This window comes from Schistosoma mansoni, chromosome 1, assembly GCF_000237925.1.
Source record: "Schistosoma mansoni strain Puerto Rico chromosome 1, complete genome".
Taxonomy (NCBI): domain Eukaryota; kingdom Metazoa; phylum Platyhelminthes; class Trematoda; order Strigeidida; family Schistosomatidae; genus Schistosoma; species Schistosoma mansoni.
In genome coordinates, this window is record NC_031495.1 from 22,643,108 (window position 1) to 22,653,281 (window position 10,174).

At 34.5% G+C, this 10,174-nt stretch overlaps 1 protein-coding gene across 1 annotated transcript; it reads right to left on the reverse strand.

The window, feature by feature from the left end:
• Positions 1 to 305: 305 nt before the first annotated feature.
• Positions 306 to 9,902, reverse strand: Smp_129070 (putative rap1 and; the record flags this gene model as incomplete). Its single annotated transcript, XM_018793682.1, has 3 exons — positions 306 to 353; positions 4,069 to 4,435; positions 9,766 to 9,902. The coding sequence occupies 3 exons, from the start codon at positions 9,900 to 9,902 to the stop codon at positions 306 to 308; spliced, it is 552 nt and encodes a 183-aa protein (XP_018648170.1).
• Positions 9,903 to 10,174: the final 272 nt, after the last annotated feature.

The window sequence follows — 10,174 nt, forward strand, 5'->3', positions numbered from 1 at the left end:
CCTTTTGATAATTATGAATAATAATGATAATAATAGTATTGATGATGACAAACAATAAAGATGACAGGAACCAATTAACTCAATCGAACACATCAGCAATTAATTTTTTATGAATTCATGGCAATAAATTGGTGTGAATTGGTAATTTGACGAAAATTGAAAGCACATTTTATTTGTGTCAATCCAGATAACAAAAAGCATTTGTTCCATTGTCTTATACTTCAAATTATCTTCTGCAAGGCGTACGTGTACAAGTGTGTTTACATCATACTTCAATGATTACAAATAAAAGTACTACTTCTTGTCTATAGAACTACGCACAAGGTTCGACGTTTCGGTTCAAGCATTAAAAGCTGAAATCGATAAAATAATGCAATAAATTATTACGAATAAAATGAAAACCCTTTCCCCTCCAAAAAAATAATAAACGAAGATATTGTTGTTAACTAATTAATAAAAGTAGAACTTTTAATCTAGTAAAACATTCATTGAAGTCAGTAAACCATTCCACACAAAAGTGTGAATAAGAAAGAATGACACAATCAACCACTCGATAGGCGACTAGAGGGGAGAAAATAATAGTGAATTCACTGATCCTGACAGCAATATGAAAATAAATAGGTCTATCAAAGCTAATGAAATTAGTTTGAGTTACAGTAAATGCCAAAAGATAAATTATTTAACAAGATAAGGAAATATCTATGAACATCAAATATTGTATTGGCAATTTGTAAACGATGTATACTTGTGTCAGGTTTTGAGTTGGATGTGATGATGACCATTGAAAATGATAGATAGAAGACATTTTAAAGAATAATACCAACTAGTTTATGCAACGATAATGATCATAATCCGTTTATGTAGTATGGAATAAAGACTAAAAATTTGAAGCGGATATAAAGTGCATAATCTCTTGGAAATCTCCATTTCCATACATAGTCTTATTATTGCTGACGTATGTAGAAGAAAAGTATTTGCATTATTATCACTTCGATACTTACAGTTGGCTAATTTTTGAGCTAAATAATAGATTATTAGACCTTTTCTTGCAGAATTAAAGATTAAAACCAATTAACTTATAATTTAATTTTGTAATAGAGTATAGATTAGTGTGCCTGATTTTGGGTTATACATTTTGTGCAGTGTTAGCAATACCAGTAACCTGTTCAATTTAAAGTATTTTAGACAGGGTTTGTACATGTGAGCAGTGGGCTGTTCAAACGTTTGAACTACTTACTTTTCAAACGTATATTTATTGCCAGAAATTTCCGTTTCCTATCAGTTTTACCTGACTAATGTTTACAACCTATAGTGAATTTAATTACTGAGAGATTCACGAAGAACCATCATGATGATTAATAGATTCACCTTCTGGCCTATCTTTTGGAGAAACATATTGTGCAATGAAAAGACATTTTATGAAAGCAATATTAGTCGTGAAAATTTGCGAATGAATATAAATCTTAGCCAATCATTATTTAAATACTTTTCAAACATTTTTTGGATATTCACAAGTTTAATCCATAGAAATAGGGGGTCTGTGGCAATATTTCACAATTTTTGCTGAGAATTCTTTACTGTAACTAAACATGTGCTATTCAATAAAGCCATCATTATTTTTTTCTAAAGAACCAAAAAATAGCTGAAAGTCAGTTTCTTCAACCACCAAAAATATTTATATTTCTGGTTGAGAATTTAAAATGCTATTGACCTGAGCAACTAATTTCAACAACCGGGATATGCTTCTAATGCTTAAAAAAGTGAAATGAGAAATAGGCAATATAGTACGAGTTTGTATCACAAAGAACTGTCTCTCTTAACTAATTTTCCATTCAAAATTTGAAAGTATACTTGCATATATAAATAGAATTATTTCTTTTTTTTAATAAACCAGGTACTTTTATCTCGTTTATGATAAATACCTAAGAAACATTGAGTGGTGATGATTTCAAATGTCACTATTATGTTAAGGTAAGGAAATATACTCCAGTAAACTATTCATTTAGTGAATTAATGGTTCAACAGTTTGAGTGCTTTAACTTTAAACAATCGATTGGAATTTATCCTTTGTTCTGTCTTATTTATTTATTTATTTATTTGAACATATAAATATTGGTACAAGGGGGCACCAGATATATATGCGCCACACAAAAAATTGTCATTTCATTTAATTGTGTGAGGGCTATGATACTGTCCGGGTGCCCAGATCGAAGCTGGTGGTTTCATTAGGGGGTCACACCCCGAGCCTTTGACCTAAAGGTCTGATCTACAAGGCAGTGGAGCATCGTAAAGAGATGCAAACCCATGATAACCGATGACCAACAATTTATGCATACGCCATTTGTTCCTTCAGGATACCGGAACCCATGGGCATCATTGGTTTGGAATCAGGGTTTTCCAACTCTCCTGGGTGGACTTTCCGTGTCCACCAACCCTGTTAAAGCGCCGGACATTCGCTTTTTGTCCTCTCAATTTCGTAAACAACACCCCCGCCACGAGAAGGCAGTGAGTAGGACTTTCCTGGCAGAGGCTGTATACGCGTGGCCATGTAAGAGTATTTTGAGAGGGCGGGCCCTCCCCACTTTCGGCCGTAACAGAGCATTTGAGGGCTGTTCTATCCACTTCCATTTGGATAGCAAGATCATGTAAGACAAGAAGAACAGTTTCTGCCAATGAGTCAAATATTTGAATTATACTGAAATCAAAGCTTTAGATAATGGAAGGGATAGCACTTTTAACTAATCAAGCGCTTGAACGATAGTTTCTAAGCCGAACCTGTTTCGTAAATTTTAAAAGTGAAAGCATATAAGCATAATTAAAGCAGAATATTCGCATCAGATGTCCTTGAAGTCAGTCAGTTTAATAAGGTTATCTATAATTTAGACATGATAATTTTATCTGTGTTAATTCATAATAGGTGAAACCTAATAATCAAATATACGACAAATCAAGAGTCACATAAATAAACTATGGGAGAACAAAACGCTATCTGTCTGATAAGTGAGCAGTATAACTTCAACTATTTACAAGCTCCAAGCCAATGAGTAAAATTTAATTGTTTGGATAGTTAGATTATAATCTCACTTCTCTTTTTTAACTTTATCATCAAACGCGAAATCAATTGAGTTAATTAACAATAATTGAAATTTTGATTTGAATAAAGTAAGATGTCAACAATATTATACAGTGGATCAACTTAATTCATATTGTTTTTTCTGGGAACCAGATAGCAATAAGTTCTGTCGGTACAGGGTTGAGGTGATTGTTGAGTTTCAACGAAATCATGGACTGATCAATGTTAGACCACCACTGAAAACCTGGGAGCAGCGGGCAGCCACTTCATCCTAGTATGGGACTCCCTAACAGTATACATCTACGAACCCGCACCCGAGGGAGAATTCTCGGAGTTCTAGTGAGGAACCATAATCAGTGGGGTTCAATCGTGTCGGGTGTGAGGAAGTTATCCACCGAAGACAATGAAAGATTGTTGCGCAATATCGTGAATTGGTTGGAGTTAGACATTAATACCATCAGATGTTGGCTCAGTGGTTTAGAGGCTAAGCACTTGCGCGCGAAACCGAAGGTCCTGGGTTCGATTCCCGAGTGTGAGGTTGTGGATGGACACTGTTGAGGAGTCTCATACTAGAAAGAAACGGCAATCCAATGCTTCCAGGTTTTTAATGGTGACCTAGCATTGATTGATTCATGATTTCAATGGAATAAGTACCGTGTTAGCCCAATCTACCAATCCATTGATGTGATGAATTAATGTTTCATTTTTAAGTGAAATATAAATATTTAGAATTAAGTCTAATACATGAAGTTAAGTGAGGCAATATTTAGTACATAATTTACCATGTAACTATCATGTTGTTATCCTGAGGTGAATAAAAATATCTACATTCCTTATTCAACGGAAAATACATCAAATAATTGATTAAAACAATTTTTACTAACTAACGAGTCAGTATTAACTTCATATAGCTTGCTTATGAGCACTATATATATATATATATATATATATATATATATATATATATCCCAGTTATATTTATGGAAGTATCGTACTGCTTCTAAAAATGCTTCATTCACTCCAACGTCATCTCTTGCAGAAGTCTCTAGATGCGGGCAACACCATTGGGCGGCAAGTGTTTCAGACTCTTGTGGATCTATTTCCCGATGACCATTTAGTGCCAAATCAGCTTTATTTCCAACGAGAACTATAGGTACAGACTTTACAGAGCCTGGTTGAAGACCCTTTACTCTCAATATATTGTCTCTCATGTTACGTATATCACTAAATGTTTGACGGCTGGCAAGATTATAAACAACCAAAAAGCATTGGCCATTTCGTATATACAAATCTCTCAGGGAAGAAAATTGTTCTGTTCCAGCAGTATCCAAAATTTCTAGAGTATGATGAACACCATCAACTCTAAATGTAAAAATTTTAAATATGTCTTACCTACTTGGAATGTCAATTTACATTTTAGAAAATGAACAATAGTAATAATAATTAAAAGAAAAGTATCCTTAGTTCTGATGTTGGCAGTTATACAGCTTTTGAGATTTACTTGAAGTAAAAATATATGATGAAAGATTAATCAATGAACTTTACACTTGATTAATTACATTTTGATATTTCATGTGTATGTCAATTTTTTTTAAAAAAAAAATTGACACTTAATAACCTTAAATTAACTCCTCAGGTAAATAAGACAACAAACAGCAAATCATAGTCGATATATGACCAAGACACTACACCAAATTAGCAAAGAGAGATCAAACCAACAAGATGGATAGAACACGGTCAAAATAAAAGTACTATTGGCAATGGAGAAGACTATAAGATGGAGAATATGGTTTGAAAAGGGATAAATTTATTGATTAAAAACATGAATGTTGGAACTCGAAAATCAGGCGATAAAAAGTAACTGTATATATTCCATTGGAACTAACTTTGAACCGTGTTGACCACGGTCGTTGTGAGGGGCCAAACCAAGTAGTCCGCACCTACCAACAGAACTTAGATCAAGTTGGCAAAATCATTAAGATACTCCGTATCACCGTTATACTACAACACTTGAAATAAATTTTACGAGTAAGTTGACTGAACTAACAAATAATTAGGTAAGCCTTATTGATTATAAGCGTTACCTTTTTAACATAAGAGAATGTGCACACAATCCATGTAGTAAAAGATACCGAAAAAAACAATAAATAATAATTAAGATTAAAACAGTAAAACGATCATGTGTTATTGTATAAGCGTAATGAAACATAATATCTCTAACCAGTAAATAAAATATCAACACTACATTCGGTCAGACGATTCAGCACAAACCAATAGCAAATTACCCCATATATTGATTGTGATCCAAGAGACTTGAAACTACTTCTCTTACATCTTAGTCGTAGAAAGCAGTCCAAATCAATGTGTAATAGGTTTCTTACTTTGATAGTACGTACGTACGAAGTTCTACGTTAAGACTGACTGACTGACCGACTACTTTGATAGTTGAACAATGTTTATCACATGGTTTTCTTCTCTGATAGATATCAGTTGCTTATCATTTAATGGTCCTCACTCACCAACATCTATGGGATATTTACGTGATTACTAGTTAATATTTAAGTCTCTTTAGCTTTAGTTATCTGCCTACATTGGTAACAATTTCCCATAAAAGTGTCCGCTCACATTCTCGTCTTCATTTTTTGTTGAGTTTTGTGGAGGCTACGTATTATATCATGGTGGAACGAACCATAGCACAGTAGCTAGCCTAGATAAAGTGCTTCAATCTCTATTCCAAGGTGTCAATGGTTTCATAACAGCCTGGATATGATCTCAGGTAATATAAGGACGAATGTTATTGTCACGACTGGGTAATTAAGTTCAGATCCTGTCAATTTCCAAGATCCCCCATAAACGATCAGCGATAAAAATTTTAGTCGCAGGTCTGTCTAATAATTGAGAGAAAATCCCACTCAGACATCGGTTAGGAGTTGGAGAATTAGGGTATACAGACGACAAAATACAGTCTTTTGATTACCTTGAGAAACAAAGAGTGTTCAATGTTTCATTTCTTTTAAATGAAAACTATCGTTTCATGACTGGTCTAAGTTAACGAGCATCAACGAATTCACTTATTTGGGAGTTTTCACCGCTCGTCTTGGACTGGTGCTTGACGAAATCTCGGCATAGATTCAAAAACCTCAGTTGGTGATTTTCAACTTGAGATTTGATGACTGTGTTGTGACCCCAACATGGTCGAATAGTTGGTGATGTAAACGAAATATACATCCTACTTATATCTCACATATTCTGTCAGAAAATCCCGTTAATAACAAAGTGGCTACAAAAAGCCGAATACGATTGTTTCAAATGTTCATATATTTATTTCAGCAGACAGACGAAGAGATGGGAAGCGGAGAAGGTAAACGTTCCTACTTACAATGGATAACGCATAGTGCGACAAGGAGACAGGGGTTGGGTAGAGTAATAAGTATACATTCACGCATACGTAAGCATACGCGTAGAATTATAAGGATATGGATACAAGAGGTATATGCATCGGTTACAACGTCCCATGAAAAGAATACAGTTATTAGGAAAGTAAAGATGACTCCATAGTCACATGCTATCTTAATCATTAAAGTCTATATAAAAGCTAAGGTTAATCACGTAGTTGTATAATGACACAGAAGGAGCTACAGTGGCATATATAGCATAGGCGAGATGGACGTCTATCAACCAAAGGATGAGTATGCTGAGAAGCAGTTCTTTTTTGCACTACTTTATGCTTATGAACTGCATTTAGAAAATAAAGGCTGATCGTAGTTCACGAGTATTCAATCATAGATTCTTCCAAAGGATTACTCGGGTATGTTGGGAGACCGAGTGAGAAAAATTAAAACTAGATGCAGCATACTAGGTGTTAGAGGGACATAGATTGGATTAAAGCATGTTCCGCGCACAATTGTGTTGGTGCACGCCGATTGGTTATTTCTCATCCAATCAGCGCTAGTCGATACTTGGAGAACACTCTAGAATTTTCTCATGTAAAAACTATAAATATACTGACGTTTCTCTTATTGTGCTTCTCATTTCCATCTACCCTTGTTATTCGGAATATAATTTCTGTCCTGTTCAACCGTGTTCTGATTTGGGGACTTGTCGAGTGAATTGGTGTCCAAGAATACTAAGCAATAGGAATAGCTGGGTCGTAATAAGGAAAATTATAACAGTGGGTAAGATAATGAATCAATTAGCGTTGTGCCAAGTATTCATCAACTCAGGTAGTTGAGACGCGTATTATTTATACACAACCATTCCCTATCAGGACGAGCTATGTTTGCCACTGACTGTTGGGTTAAACCGTGTAAGTATGTGAAGGCTACCAGGTTGGGGTCCGTAGGACTATATCGATCAACGATTGGAGAAGTGGAGTGAAGTCACTCAGAATCGTTTGCAATGGCGCAGATGCATTCACTCTTTGTAGCCTCTTAGATCTTGAGCTTTAGAGTTATCTTATATTTCTTTTTTATAAATTTATTCGTTCTCGAAATATATCGTTTTTGGGTAAACTATTAAACTACCACTGGTACTATTACTACTTCTACTAAGGGATTTATTTTGATAATTTAATCTCGCTGTGCTGATATTGTGAAACTTGGACCAATTGATATAAGCGCCAGGTTTAACATTGCTAATGACTAACCGACTGACTGGAGATTTATTTTAAGAAGACGAATGACGCCACTCGGAAGGACCAAGGCAATTTCATTGAATAGACGAGGTATAAGGATAGCCAGGTATTGAAATAAAGATGAAATGAAAAAGTCAAAGAAAATTTAAGGAAACCAGAAAGAATTTTTATGTTACTGTAAGTGACATTTTAATAAGTTCTATAAATACATATGATTTGCCAACTGGCTTCTGAAGCCAAGACAGCTTTGTTATCTTTGGGTTCTTCTCAGATGGTTATAAAGCGAAAAGTAGAAGTCAAATTCTATATAATCATCGTAGATAAAACGTATCTTTTAAAACATGAAGGGGACGAAAATGTGTATGGATAAGTATAATCCTAGTTCTGTCAGCTGTATGTCCCTGCCCCGATTATGCAATCACATCAGTTGAAGATGTCAGTAGACTTAATCAGGTAAAAACTAAGTAATGTTTTACCCTTACATGATAAATAAAGACATTTAACTACGATACAAAGTTTACACCATATGGGTTTTACATAAAGAAAGTAGACCAGTCAAATTTTGGAGCCCATTAAACAGTTACAGTATTCATATTGGGACAATAAGAGACGATCTCTGACCCCATTTTCTTGTCGGTAAATAACATATTATTTTGATGTTATCTAAACGTTTAGCAACACATAGAATCAAAGTCTGGGAGTGTTAATTTTCGAGGATTAAATCCCATCATGACAGACCACGAAGAAAACTTTATGCATATGACCTAAGAATTCTAGCTTAAATTAAAAATGAAACGCGTCATTAACAAAAGACTATCCTGAACAGATGCTTTTTAACGAACAGTTTGAACAAAATCTCTATGAACTACAGCAGAATTTCCAAAAAATATACAGATTGTTTTCAGGTTTACAGTTACAATGTCACTTTGGGAGAGAGTATATAAATATTACATTCTTGAAAGGTGATTTGCTTTGGGACCGAAGATGTAGAAATTCAGTCAGTCAATGAGCTTACCAGACTTTCAGAAGGATTAGATATATTTTTATTATCGAATGACGTCAAGACTATCGGCTTGATAGTTCAATTTTAGCGTTCCCAAAATACAATCGCCACAGAAGTTAAGAGCAAATAAAGAATTCCTAGCTGAATTTTGTGAGAGCTTCAGCTGAATCATCAATAAATTAACGGCGGAAATATTCTTTAGAATTACAATCAGCGGCCGTCTAAAAGGAATAATGAAAGTGTGCATTGACACTGAATTTCTCGAGAGTTTAAGTCAGGTGATACCTTTTTGAAGACCATAAAAATACCATTTCCATGCACACTGATTAGATACTAGCATTTTGACGCATTTTATAAACAGAACTTGACTACGACAGGATGAAACATTACCAACCAGATTTAAAAACTACACCCTTTTAACGATTACATAAGGTGAGAACTTCCCATTGGAAATATTTCTACCACTTCGTGTATATTTACATTTAGGCATATACTATATTTTAAATACAGCTCCACAGTCCACATAAAACATCATCATATATGATAAGATACATCCTTACTGAACGCAACACTTGACAACTGCAGACATCAAAGATGATAAAATGAGTAAACGATGTAATTCGGTATGACTGATATTTAAATTCAGAAAGTAATGGTGCCCTACACAACTAAATAATCGAACTTAGTGTGGTTGCATTGACTAAACAATTTACTAAATTGTTACGTAGCACAGGAAAAAAATCATGAGTTATACAGAAGCGTTCCTTAGCATTGACTTTTTCTTAATAGGTATCTTCCACTCTTGTATCCCAGAATAATGCTCCCTATCTACTGCTTAAAACGGTGAAACAATATTTGCTTTGCAATTAATTGTGAGTAGAAAATCTGGAAGGACAGACAAATGACAAGAATAATAAGAAGCTATGTATCCAACTTTAAGTACGCAAATATATAACACATGGGGTGTAAAGCGATAAACATACTGATTATATTTAGAAGGAATGAATGGTAAAAGACTTAAAGCTTAAGATGGAGACGTAACATTGTGAAACTTACAGAATATCCTTGCGATAAAAATCTTCAATTGTGGGGTCGTACTTTTCCACAAACTTTCCAGAAACAAACTTGACTGTTAAGGCGCTTTTTCCTACTCCTCCACTACCTAGAACAACTAGTCGGTATTTTCGACGCATAGGTTTTTAAATTCATTAAGCAACATTCAGAAAGTAACGGTTAAGTAAGAACCACGAACGGTAAATGTTCATTGTTCAATAACAGCATGTTTACATGAACAATAATCGTTTATTATAAAGCACCAGTAATACAGTTTACTAACTCAAATAGCTTCTTCTGTCAGTTGTCTGAATCCCGATACTGTGAAATCTAAAAACCTTAATGAGAGGAGGCTCGTGAGCGAAGGCATAAAAGTGGTTCAAGTAGTTGAGGACAGAATACAAGAAGGTTT